Below are 15,094 nucleotides of genomic sequence, written 5' to 3'. Positions count from 1 at the left end.
ATCCTCAACTTCTCGGATTTTAAATAGTGTGCAGATCCTATTAAAGGTACGTAGATGTTCGTTTGGATCTTCCTTCGTCACACCACTAAATTGGAATTGATTAGTCACCATGTGTAGAATTTGTCCTTTGATTTCATAATCTGGCGCATTAATGTCTGGATGAGTAATTGCGTGACCTTGGCCAGTGCGTTTAGCTCTCATTCGGTCTTCCATACTTAAAGGTTCCAGATTCTCCATAATTGAATTTGTTGAATCGGAATCACTAGAGGATTCTGATTTAATGGTTCGTTTCTCAACAATCTCTGTTTGAATGATTGGTGGTTCCGGAGGAAAATTTAGTGGTTCAGGATCTATGAATCGTTCCTGAATATTCTCCGGATTCTCAATTGTGAGGTCGGGTTCAAAAAATGGATTATCGGAAATTTGAACTGAAGTACTTGGTAGACTGGATGACGATTCTAAAGAAAAATCAACGGCGGTAATATTTACTAAATGTCTTGATCTAGTTACAGGTGGTGAACGTACAAAAGGTGGTGAACGTCTTGCTCGGTGCATTCACTGAATATCCTATTAGTTTTAAAAAGGAAAGAAAAATTATAATAAGTTATCCAATCAATAGACTTTTCTGATTTTGCCCACGTTTCGAATAGCCAAAAGATGCAGCAGAGGGGCAGGATTCGTTTGGTCTCAATATAATTGAGGACTGTTTGGCTCCAATAACCCGGTCCACGTACAAATCCAACTATTACTACGAACCAGAAAATTTTGATGTCTATCAATTTAACCACTTAAAATAAATTTTCGTAATTTTAAGAAATTTAGATAAGAAGTAGAATAAAAATCTATGTCCTAAAACTAGAATAGCGAGAAATAAGAAAGAAAAAGAGTTCGTCGAAAAAGGTCGAAAAAGAAAAATGGTTGAAAAATAAAAGGTGACGGAAAAATAAAAGAAACTTATAAAACTTAAAAATACTTGACTAACCTAACCTTATTACTACAACTAACTTAAAATTATAATCGCAAATTGAGATTACTAATTGGAATGATAATTGATACATAGGTAAAAGTCGTCTAAAAATATTAAAGCTTACAGGAAAAACTAAATCCCAAATGGAAATAACTTAAAAAGAAACTAAAACTTAAAAAGGCGTCGCAAAATTCTAAAGCACCTAAATATTAGTCTAAAGAAAAAGCACTTAAGGGATTTTACGGCAAAGCCTAAAAATCTAGAAGTAAAAATAACTATGGCAAAAACTAAGTTTAAAACTAAATATGAGCGAAAAATACAAATATTACACTAAAACGATTAAAAAGGGACAAAATATAAAAATATACAAAAAGTTGTAAAAAGTACAATTTTTATAAAAATATTATTTTTATATTATTTATTTTATAATAGTATTAATTTTTATATATAAATAAAACTAATTAAAATTTAATATTACAAATTAATTAAAAACTTAAACTAAATAATATTATATATAAAACCTAATTAGGTTTAATAATAATAATAATAAATAATTAAAACCTAACTCGTATTAATTGCTGGACCAGGTTCGTGTCAGACGGCTCCGCGAGTCGCGGTCCCCGAAGCTACAAACCCCGCGAGTCGCGGGGTTCCAGAATTCAACTCTGGTACAGTTTAAATTGACGTTTTTTTTTTATATTAGCGTTGCGCTTCCGGCGTTTAAGAGTGTCCCTGGCAGCGGCGCCAAAAATATACTTGATGTCATGTGAGGTGTATTTAAAATAGCTATTAATTTTAGCAGGAAATACTATTAAATACGATACATTTTTACACAAGATATTTATTTATTTATAGAATGGATATACTTAAACCTTGCTACAATACTTATAGGCAGTGTACCTAATCGTACAGTAGTGTAGTTTTTAGTAAGTCCGGTTCGTTCCACAGGGAATCTTTTTAAACAAAGCTTAACGCTATATTAGTTTACTTTTATAAAAATACAAATATATATATATATATATATAAGTAATATTATTATTATAAAAGGGGGGTTTTTACCGTTTAATGACCGGTTTGTCGATTTTAAAACTTTAGTCACAGTTAAAACCAAATGTAAAATATTAAAAATAAATACAAGACTTAAAATAAAGCGTAAAGTAAATAACGATAATGAAATTGCGAATAATAAAAGTGCGATAAAATAAACTTGCGATAATTAAAAAGTACGATAATTAAAAGTGCAATTAAATACAATAACAATAAAAATGCGATAATTAGAAGTGCAATTAAATATAAAATAAAGGAAATTAAATATGAAATAAAAGAATTATGCTTATTTAAACTTCCGTAATCATGATGGTTGACGTGTTGATTTTAGTTTTATGCCCATGGGTTAATTGTCCTTTGTCCTGGATTATTTAATATGTCTGTTTGGTTTTTGTCCATAACAGTCCATCAGTCATAAATATAAAGTGCGAGTATCCTCGTCAAATTATTCTTATACTCGAAGTTAAATATTCCAACTAATTGGGGACTTAAACTGTAACAAGATTTTAATACTTTGTTTAATAATTACACCAGGATGTCGACTGAGTGTAACCCAAGGTTTTAATATTTTGTTATCAATTATACCAAGTGTCCTTGTATATAATTTCACCCCTGTTTTAATTATTCTAGTGGCTATTAATCCATTCCCGTGTCCGGTTAAATGAACGATTATTCGTACATATAAATACCCTGCCCATCGTGTCCGATCGAGTGTATATGGTAATTTATAGGGACGCCCAATTGTAAATCTTTATATTAACATTAACAAACTATCATTTAGTTAAACAAATATAAAGCCCATTAATAGCCCATACTCTAATTTCCACAAGTGTCGCTCTTTTGTCCAAACCCCAATTATGGTACAAAGCCCAATTACCCAATTTTAGTAATTAGCCCAACATCATGATTACTTCGGATTAAATAAGCATAATAATAATTTAGCTACGAGACATTAAATTAAAAAGGTTGAACATAACTTACAATGATTAAAAATAGCGTAGCGTTACACGGTCAGAATTTCGACTTACACCCTTACAACATTTGCTAACATACCCTTATTATTAGGATTTAAAATTAAAATTAAAATTAAAATAAAAATTATATATATAATTACGTATATATTGAGAGAGAGATAGATATTAGATGATGAAAAATGATCAGAATTCGGCTGGCTTTATAGGGAATTGCAGAATTTGGGGCTCCGCGACTCGCGGCATTTTTTGCCTTCAAACTCCGCGAGTCGCGGAGTTTGTAAATACAGCTCACACAATTTGGAGTCTTTCTTGCCGACGGTTTTTATTTATTTATATAATATATAAATAATTATAAGAATTATTTAAATGTTATATTATATTTATGTGCATAGTTGACTTGTAATTTTTAGTCCGTTGCGTCGAGCGTTGAGAGTTGACTCTGGTCCCGGTTCCGGATTTTCGAACGTCCTTGCGTACAATTTAATATCTTGTACTTTGCGTTTTGAATCTTGTACTCTTGTAATTTCGAGACGTTTCTTATCAATAATTGAAACCTCTTTGATTGTCTTTTGTACTTTTGAGCTTTTTGGTCGTTTGCGTCTTCAATTCATCGAATCTGTCTTTTGTCTTCACCTTTTATTATTTAAACGAATATCACTTTTAAATAGAACAATTGCAACTAAAAGCTTGTCTTTCTTGAGGAATAATGCTATAAAATATATGTTCGTTTTTAGCATTATCAGTATCGTGTGATTGGTTCATTCTCTCGATTGTTCCTTAGTTGAGATGTTTTCAAGAATTTTGAACGGTTTAGACGTAAGTCGTCATTGTCAATATCCGTATAATGAATTCATCGTGAATCTTGAATGATACGAATATCTTTATGAGTTCTGTGAATGAAAGTGATGTTCTAGTATAGTTTGAATTTAAAGTGTGATTTTGAAGGATGTAGGAATTTAAGATTGATGGCACTTCTTAAATCAAGACTTGGATTTTGATCTGTCAGAATCAGAATATGTAATTGAATTGGTATGGAAAATGGTTGTCTTGAATTTTATGAAATGATGTATATTGCTATGAAAGGAGAGAGTATAATTAATGATTGTCGAAACATCATTGAAAAATGCACAGTATAACATATTAATGTGAACTTAAGTATTTCTCGGGTATTACCTACCCGTTAAAATAAAATTTCACAAGTAATATTTTGTACAAAAGAATTTTTATTACAGTCTTTATGAAAATATATGTATGTATATTTTCTTCAGATGTAATATGGATTTAATGAGTTAATATTATATTAATCTCATTTGGTTTACGGTTGGAACTAGAAATGAATAATCCCTAAAACTTTAGAGATTACATAATCGCCGCGGAATATTTCTTCAACGTAAATGAAATAATGAATTAATACTTCATCACTTATTATTGTTGGTATCCCTCAGTGCCTGCGGTGCGTATGATGTTGATGCTCGTAATGTGGCTTGCGATGTTGAGGCTTGTGATGTTGTTGGTACTGCTGGTGCTGGTGCTGGTAGTGGTTTGATGTGAGTATAGATGATGAGAATTTGTTTTGTTTTGTTTTGTATTGTGAAAGAATATGTTTAAAGTTTCTTGAATAAAAAGAGAGGTCAAGAGCTTTATAAAGGGAATGAAATGATGTAGGATGCACTTGCTAATGAAGTTTTGCTTTTCATGACAGTAAATAATTCACCATGCAAGATACGGAGTAAAGTTCGGATAGCCTCAATAATATTAGTAATATTTTACTCGTTGCGGCATATCCTGGAAAAGAGAGAGAAAATGGTGATACGAACGGGTTCGCCGGTAAGTGCCTCATGTTCTCCATCGAGAGGCGAATTAGATTCATGAAAGAGATTGCTTTTTTCTTGTCTAAATTGATTGATTCGTCCACGAACCCACCCCCAATTCATCCAAAAAAAGTGATGACTAATTGGTTGGTTCATTCCGGTTAAACTGCTCTCGGAGCTCAAATGAAATTCCATATCGGAATAGCTTTTAGAATCCGATGAGCTCGAGCTTTGTGAAGGATCCGCCTTACACGATCAGAGAAATGATTGTTGATATGAAAAAAAAAAATTAGGATTTAGATTGATATTCTTAATACATAATTTACATATGTATATTTAATACCAAAATCCCATAAGTTACGAAGGAATTTACGGAAGATGTCAGGCAGAGTCTACCATGATAGATATGATAAGATATGAATATGTCCATACACTATCTATGCAATAATTGCAGTAAAACGTGTCTAGATTAAAAATTGATAGGCAGGTAATTTCTGACAAAAATGATAAGCAAAATTTATAATATGCAGATACGGTCGAAGTCCAGACTCACTAATGCATCCTAACAACTACTGGTTAAACACACTAATGCAAATTCTGGTTCGTTAAGACCAACGCTCTGATGCCAACTGAAACGACCCGTCCATATTACGATAAACGCAGTACGTTCTCATTGGTCTCATAGCGAGATATTTTACCTCTATATGATACGTTTTAGAAAATATTGCGTTCGTTTCATAAAAAGCACATCATTATTATACATAATGCATGTTTTAAACAAGCGGGTGATTATTTAAGAAATAATCCCCAAAATACATCGGTTTCCAAATACTACACACGTGACGTAACAGTCGAATATAATATATGACAAAGGTTTTATTGAAGGCAACACTTTATTTAAATAAAAGTATGAGACTCCATGCACAACTTGCTCAGATAATGCAACAGCGGAAGACTTTCTTAAGGACCTGAGAATAAACATGCGTAAACAGTCAACACAAAGGTTGGTGATATATATAGGTTTATCATCGATATAAATATAGACCACAAGATTTCATAGTTATAAATATATGTACACTCGCAATTGTATAAAAGTATTCTATAAGTTGTTGAGCGCTTCGGTAACCATACTTAACCATTAATGTGGCATATTCCCTTTATTATGAAATCTCCCTACACTGTACCAAGTGTAGTAAAAATGAAGTACTATGCAACCGTTTACGATACTAGAGCGACTAGCCCGGTTGGGGTTGTCAAACCCGATAGATGTTCTTACAACATGTAAATATTAGTCACCAAGCTATTAGGGAAGATATGCAAAGTGGTACAACTCAACGTAGAATATATTTTAAGTACTTGTGTCTATGGCGTAAAACATAAAATGCATGTATTTTCATCCTAAAATATTTGTAGAGTTTAAAAATGGGACTATATACTCACAGTAGTAAAAGTATATTAATAATAAGTTTTTCAACTTATTAAAAATATGACCGTCGTCCTTGGATTCACGAACCTATAACAATAATAATGATTCAGATAATAATACGACATATGAATAAAATAAAGCAAGTTCATAGAATACTTATATAATAATTTTTAACATTTTATGTTAGTAGTCCAAAATAGTCCAAAAGTCTAACAGTCCAATAATCGGTATATATATATATAATCTTAGAATTACCCCATGATGTATTGTATACATATTGTCTTTGCATCAACCCAGAGACGTATTGTATACGTATTGTCTTAGAACTAACTAAGACGTATTGTGTATGTATTCTGTTAGGATTTATCAAAACGTATTGTATACTTATTGTGTTAAGACGTACCAAGAATATTATTATACATATATACAATCACAGATGTGACGACCCGGAAAATTTTGACTAATTTCGAACCAAACTCTCGATACGACTTAATGTCTTTGACACGATAACCAAAGTCTGTAAGGTTGAGTCTAAAAAATTTTTGAACTATTTTCTTACATTCATTAAACTTCGACTACTCTCGACGATTCACGTACCACTATTTGTAAATAGATACATATATATTTAAATAGATGAATATATAATTTGAAAAATAATTGGAAATATTATATGATTTAATTATTAGAATGTATTATGTAAAATAAAATGAAAATATGATATTATAATAATTATTATTTAAAATATATCAATATATATATATATATATATATATATATATATATATATATATATATATATATATATATATAATTGAAGTATATTAAATATATGTATGTGATTTCGAATTTATTTAGTAAACGACGGTGACACTAATTTATCATTCGATTGTTATTAAACAAGTTAAAATATGAGATTATGAAATTTAGTAATAAACGTAGGTATGTAATTAAGTTATATAAATTTTAGAGTTGCTAAGAATATATTTAAATATCTTAAGTTGAATTTCAATACTCTGTATTTCTTATTTGGGAATGAACGCTAATAAAAAGGTCAACTTTTTATGATTAATTTTACATAATAATGATCGAAATAATTAAATATACTCACTCTAAAAATTCGGAACTTTTTCGAATACCTTTATCCGCTACTGACTAACAGCGGAGTACGAAATCCAGTCCGTGAAAGGCGACGGCTAATATATTATCACACGTTTTATTTTTAATATTATTATAATTATTATTATATTACTATTAATAAATATCTATGTCTATTTCTGTGTCCGTGAATCACCAAAACAAAACAATTCTCTTCACTGCTTCTAATTGAACACTTTAATATATTGATTGAATGATTATGTTACTGTTTTCACTTTTCTTATCATAAACTAATTAGTATCATATATACAAATTGAGAGATATGTAATAGATGCAAAGGCAACACTTATTTTTAACCATCATCTTATCTCTTCCTTCTTCTCTTTGTTTCGGCAGAAACCATCCTCAAGTCACCACTTTGACACTACCATACAGCCACCCTTGTAAACACCACCACCATAGACACCTTCACCTCTTCACCACCCTTATTTTCTATTTATTCTTTTTCACAAGACATCAAGACATCACCGGCTAAACTTGAACCTTCAGTCACCATCGAATCTTTTCAACCATCATAGACACTGTCGACATACAAGGCCACTTACAATCTTTATCACCACCACGTACGTTTTCTTTTTTCTTTTAACAATTGAAGAACCCACTACTACTTGTTTTACCACTTGAAAACATACCGAGAGTCACCATCACCACCACCTTAATAACCATCGGCTACAATCATTAATCACCATGCTCACCCAAGAACCACCCACTACTACAGCTACTCGTGAACCACCCCAAAACCAAAACCCATTTGTTTTATATCGATGCTCCTGCTGCTATTCTATTATTATTATTATTATTATTATTATTATTATTATTATTATTATTATTATTATTATTATTATTATTATAATTATTATTTTGATCAAGCAATCCTCTACCAAAACCCTATAACTACTATTGTTCCTTTTCTTTTTCTGGTGTCCGAGAACCAAATCAACAACTCCACTACAATCCAACAAATTCATCACCATTGTTACTGCTATTACGATGTTGCAACGTTTTGAATAGACCCAAAACACCATTGTAAATATTGTTTACACATTCTGTTACAACAGCGATATAAATAAAGATGATGATGATAAACCGTATGAACTCGTTTATGTTCTACTACCGACTGTCGTTCAAGAATTTCCCTTGCCAAACACAAACCCACATCCTTATCATGTAAGACCAACATTAAATTACACATAGTATCGAAGTGCTTACGAATTATTTTACACTAATAAGGTCGATGAGTAGCTGTAAAGTTAATGTAAGGAAGTCACCAATTATTATAATCCCTTGATGGCCGACATTCAATAAATAATTAAACCCCATGAATTATTTAATTATACTGTTGGGTCGGATTATTACCTCATGTTCCTTTTTTTCGATTTGGTGTTTCTGTTTCAAACGCGTAATGGAATTACAGCTGGATATCCTTTTTTTTGTGAAATCTGCTATGATATACTGAGCAATATTTTAGTCAGTTAGGTTGCGTTCCTAATCTTTAGTGGTTAGGATAATGGGTTATAATCATGGACCGATTGAAGTATATAATTGGGCCGACCCAGCTCTTACTCCTGCTGGACTCCTACAATAGTTATAAACTGAAGGAAATTGGGCCGAGAAGTATGATAGAATGATACATGATAAGATGATGAAGTTAGGATATAGAAAATGAAAATAGTCGAATACTGGGTAAAAGGATTTAATCCGTAATTAAAACAGAAAGGATGAAATGGAGGAATGGATTAGGGTGTTTGTGTTATACGAGAGGTCATGGGTTCGAGTCCCGTTTGGAGGCATTCTTTTTATAAAAGGCTTGGAAAGGGTATACTCTCTTATTTTATATTCTATCCTTATTATTATTAGTAAATATCATGATTATTATTATTATTATTATTATTATTATTATTATTATTATTATTATTATTATTATTATTATTATTATTATTATTATTATTATTATTATTATTATTATTATTATTATTATTATTGTTGTTGTTGTTGTTGTTATTATTATTACTATTATTATTATGAATTAGATATAAAATATAAAGTTAAAATGCTATGATTATAAAATAATAGATGGATAAAACTTATTAACAATTATAAGTATGGATATAGTAACCCATATGAATTCGATATGATAAAAGTATGAAAAAAAATGATTAAGATTATGAGTAATAATGAAAGTTTTATACAATAAAATAATTAAAAAGGTATTATTATTATCAATAAGTATCATTATTATTAATAAGTATTATCATTAAAGTATTAAGAGTATTATTAATAGTATTAGTATTAAAATAGGTATTATGATCATTATTATGATTATTATTATTACTATTATTATTATTTTGAAAAAAATACAAATTATTATTATTATTTTCATTACCATTAGTATTAGTATCATTTTTATTATTATTAGTATTATCATTATCATTAACATAGGTATCATTATTAACAATATAATTTTTATTAGTATTATCTTTATTAGTATTAATAAAGTTATTATTATTATTAATAGCACATCATTATTATCAAAACTATTATTTTTTTAAACGGATAAATATTTTGTACATAAAATATACTTATTTCATATACTATAATCGTATTAATATTTCATATAACTATATATCAAAAAATAGTAACATTACTTATATAAATACTTACATATAACAAACTATTGATATATTTTTTTTATATTAATCATATATATATAATATATAGATATATTAATATAACTAAATGTATAGATATTAATCATTTTAAATATATATAACATATAATTTAAAATATAATATAAGTATACATTTTTAAATGGAATTTAGTATAAATTCTATATAACTACAAATATGTAAATAATATAATAAATGAAATGTGATTTCTATTATATATTTTAATAGATATACAATTGATATAGGTTCGTGAATCCGAGGTCAACTCTGCATTGTTCAGTATCGTCGTATGAATAGTTTTACTACAAAATATCCTATTGTGAGTTTCATTTGCTCCCTTTTTAAATGCTTTTGCAATATATATTTTTGGGACTGAGAATACATGCGCTGCTTTATAAATATTTGATAGAATAGACACAAGTACTTGAAACTACATTCTATGGCTGGATTATTAAACCGAATATGCCCCTTTTTAGTCTGGTAATCTAAGAATTAGGGAACAGACACCCTAATTAACGCGAATCTTAAAGATAGATCTATCGGGCCCAACAAGCCCCATCTAAAGTACCGGATGCTTTAGAACTTCGAATTTATCATGTTCGAAGGGAGTCCCGGAATGATAGGGGATATTTTTATATGCATCTTGTTAAGTTCGGTTACCAGGTGTTCAATCCATATGAATGATTTTTATTTCTATGCATGGAACGTATATTTATGAGTATCTTGTGGTCTATTATATTATTGAAAATGATTGTTTATGATAAACTAATGAACTCACCAACCTTTTGGTTGACACTTTAAAGCATGTTTATTCTCAGGTATGAAAGAAATTTTCCGCTGTACATTTGCTCATTTTAGAGATATTACTTGGAGTCATTCATGACATATTTCAAAAGACGTTGCATTCGAGTCGTTGAGTTCATCAAGATTATTATTAAGTCAATTATAGTTGGATATATTATGAAATGGTATGCATGCTGTCAACTTTCGATGTGATGAAAGTTTGTCTTTTAAAAACGAATGCAATGTTTGTAAAATGTATCATATAGAGGTCAAGTACCTCGCGATGTAACCAAATGTAATGTATTCGTCCATATGGATAAGGACGGGTCACGACAACAGAATTAACCAAGATTATAATATTTTGTTATACTACTAATAACATGTCCAAATATATATAGGATATAGGAAAAGTTAACAAGGATATGGTTAATATAGTTTTTATAATATAAATTTCGTCCATACAACGTTAATTTTAGCAGATTTTGTTTTGCTCGCCAAATATTCATTACAACTCCGTTTAAAGTGAATCAAATTGCTATGGATTTATTAAGAAGTAAATTTTATAAAATCAATTCGAAAAATTCATCCCAAGTAGTAATTTTTAGAGCTTTACCCTCTTTTTGTGTCGGTGGACAGATTTGGAAAAATCCCGGCATCCACTCAATATATGATTTTTGATAAAATACTTCCACTTTGTCTAAAATCATGGAAAAAAAAATACTGGAAGTCTTATTTACATATATTAACATATTTCCAAAGTCTTAGCCTCGAACTCAAAGTCTAAGATAGGTTTTTAATTCCCAACCCAAAACAGACCGCTTTTTACCGAATGGAGATTAAATGATATATGTTAAGTTTCAAGGTGTTCTTCATATGTACAAGTTATAAGTTATTATATTAACTTAATATAACATCATAATACATATAAATAAGTGTTATTAAAGTTAAGTTAGAAAGATTAGATTAGTTTTTCAAACAAGCTTGGTGTTCACCAAAATAAGTTCTAGTTTTTACAAGTTTTATAAGTATAATAAGATAGCAACTATACAAGGAATTGAACAAGGATTTTGAGAAGTATTTTACCTTGATTATGAAGAGGATAGTTTCTAAGATTAAAGTATGATATGAGAGCATTCAAGTGTGTGTTTATAGTTTAAGAAAATGTGGAGTAAAAATGAGTTAAAATGGTCCTTATTTATAAGCTTATAATTTTGGCTTTTAGTGAAAATATCTAAGATAGGTTAAATTGTATTAAGTCATACATGCCATATTAAATTGATTAGGTCATGGATGACATATTACACAAATAATTGCAGATTTCTATTGGTATATACCAATAGTAAATACTTCTAGAAGCTGTGTATAATATGGGTAAAAATACCGTATGAATGCGAGTAGAATTCTTGAGGAAATTGAACGAAAATATGAGTATAGCTATCCTTTATATGTATTGGTATATTATAAAGTGTATTCAATACTTGTAAGGATGTATTTACACTCGTAATACATTATATGTAAATACATTTTAACATAAGTTAATTACGTCGTTTAAATAGTAATATATATATTGTTTGAAAACTCTTTAAATTACTAGTATGAAAATATATATATATATATATATATATATATATATATATATATATATATATATATATATATATATATATATATATATATATATATATATATATATATATATATATATATAATACTTTGTTAATATACTTAATGAGATATTTAATTATCATATTTTCAAGTTAAATATATAAAAATCCATATATATACACAATAATTAAACAATTAAACAATTAAATCAAGTTATGACGTTCGTGAATCGTCGGAATAAAAGGGTGACCGAAAGCTTGTGTAAAACTCTTTTTGGAGGTTCAAGATTTATTAAAATTCATTGCTTATCAAGTCGAAAATATATAAAGATTAAGTTTAAATTTGGTCGAAAATTTCCGGGTCGTCACAGATATGTTCCTGATGACGATCAACAGGAATATATCAACCCGTTGGAAAGTCAACTAAAAGAATCTAGGGATAGGATAACAGAACTTGAAAATGCTCAACCTATTGTGATTTCAAATGTAAATGTTGAGCCTACACCTCCTGGTTTTCCGATCCTACAATATTCATCTATGCTGATGCGGATTACTTCTCAACCACCACAAGTCTAAAACCAATTTTCGTCGCAATTCCAGTGTCCTCCACAATTCAACTACCCTTATCAAAATCCTGTGATGAATCCATCTCAGAACCCTATGTTTCAAAAACCGATAGTTGAAACTAAGAAAAAGTGCACCTTTAAACAGTTACTTGATTGTAAACCACCCGAATATTCAGGAAGTTCAACCCCTACTGTAACCTTATACTGGTTGAAGGAAATAGAACGGGCATTAGAGGCATGCCAATGTGAGCCTGAGTTGCAAGTTACATATACAAGTAGGCTATTAAAGAATAAAGCGATGAGTTGGTGGGATTCTCTGACTGCTCCTATACCGAAGGAACAACTGAGTCAAATTACATGGGATCAGTTTTATGCGAAGGTGTATGAACAATATTGCTCTGCGTATGAAATTTCTAAGTTGAAGAGAGAGTTCATGGGATTAAAAATGACAGAACAAATGTCCATTGATGAAGTAATTGAGCAGTATACCGACAAGCTTCGATTTGTGCAACAATGGCTCCCAGACGAACAATCCCGAATTGATCAGTTCGTAGAGATGATACTACCCGAATACCGAACGATGGTCAGAATGGCAACAACCTTACCGCAAGCCTTCACCATGGCGAAAAACGTGGAAGGTGATGTAAAAGCAACAAAAGAACAAAGAAGAGAACAAATGTTGCAACCTAAACAAGCGACATGTCAAATGAGTTTTAGGTCAAAGAAGTCTTCTAGTTACAATCAGAGAGGGAAATCCTTGCAGAGTGGTACTGGATTCAGTCAGAAAGGTTGGTGTCATGCGTGCAGATCGTCGTACGTTCAGTTTTGACTAAGAGATGTATGAGATGTGGAACGGTGGGTCATGATTTTCAATCATGTTATTCTAAAGACAATGTTTGCTGAAATTGTAAAAAGAAGGGCATCGATCAACTGAATGTCTAACGGCAAAGAGACTGAGTTTCAGGGCGGGGTCAGGGGCTAGAACAATGTCTGTTGGTGGATCTTCGGCTTCTGTTATGGGCCACAAAAGAAAGAATCCTCCAGCTCCTGAGGGTCGAGCCTTTCAGATGTCAGTAGATGATGCTACTGCTACTGACGACGTGATCACGGGTATGTTCTTAATAAATTTTGTACCTGCTCGTGTGCTATTTGATTCTGGTGTAAATCGCTCCTTCATGTCTGTTACCTTCTATGATAAGTTGAATTTACCTGTTGAAATGATTTCTGCTCTATTAAGAGTAGAAGTGGCCGATGGTAAAATGATCTCAGTCACAACATCTGTGTCTAGAGCTACCATCGACATAGATGGAGGCTTTTTTCCTGTGACTTGTTTAGTGATGCCGATAGCTAGTTTTGACGTAGTATTAGGCATGGATTGGTTAAGTCACAATAGAGCTAGCATTAAGTGCCATAAGAAAATAATCTCTTTTCCTTTGACCGATGGGACACGTGTAGTGGCCCGTGGGGAACGCAGTGGATTTGGTCGTCCTTTAATTTCGATAATGAAAGCTAAGAAATCTCTAGCCAAAGGGTGTGAATCATTTCTAGTCTATGCCATTGATACAAAGAAAGATAAGAAAATGGTGTCAGATATCCCAGTAGTTTTCGAATATCCGGAAGTGTTTCCAGATGAACTACTAGGGTTACTGCCGGTCAATCCAAATGGCATAACAAGAAATTCGTAGTGACCATAACTGGTGCGGAATGCAATTTTCGGAATATCAGATTCTTTAACCCGCAGTTGATGATAATCGGAAAAAGTGCGATCTTAGAATAAACTGACGAACCTTGAAGCTGATCGAACAGATCATCAATTCTTGGAAGAGGGTAACAATTTTTAACTGTGAGCTTGTTCAATTTGCGATAATCAATACACAAATGGAACGAACCATCCTTCTTTTTAACAAACAGAATAGGAGCTCCCCAAGGGGACGAACTGGGACGAATAAAACCTTTGTCTAACAACTCACAGAGTTGACTCGACAATTCTTGAAGTTAGGAAGGCGCAAGTCGATAAGGAGCACGTGCTACAGGAGTAGCACCGGGAACAAGATCAATTTGAAATTCTACTGCGCGTTGCAGCGGAAGGCCAGGT

General features: G+C 30.8%; 1 protein-coding gene across 1 annotated transcript; it reads left to right on the top strand.

Moving 5' to 3' along the window:
* The first annotated feature begins 13,072 nt into the window (after positions 1 to 13,072).
* LOC139888795 (uncharacterized) lies at positions 13,073 to 14,684 on the top strand. Its single transcript, XM_071871781.1, has 2 exons — positions 13,073 to 13,787; positions 13,918 to 14,684. Exons 1-2 carry the CDS (start codon positions 13,073 to 13,075, stop codon positions 14,682 to 14,684), a joined length of 1,482 nt encoding a protein of 493 aa, XP_071727882.1.
* The last annotated feature ends 410 nt before the right edge of the window (positions 14,685 to 15,094 follow it).

Source organism: Rutidosis leptorrhynchoides, chromosome 2 (assembly GCF_046630445.1).
Source record: "Rutidosis leptorrhynchoides isolate AG116_Rl617_1_P2 chromosome 2, CSIRO_AGI_Rlap_v1, whole genome shotgun sequence".
Lineage (NCBI taxonomy): Eukaryota > Viridiplantae > Streptophyta > Magnoliopsida > Asterales > Asteraceae > Rutidosis > Rutidosis leptorrhynchoides.
This window is presented reverse-complemented; position numbering and strand designations above follow the sequence as displayed.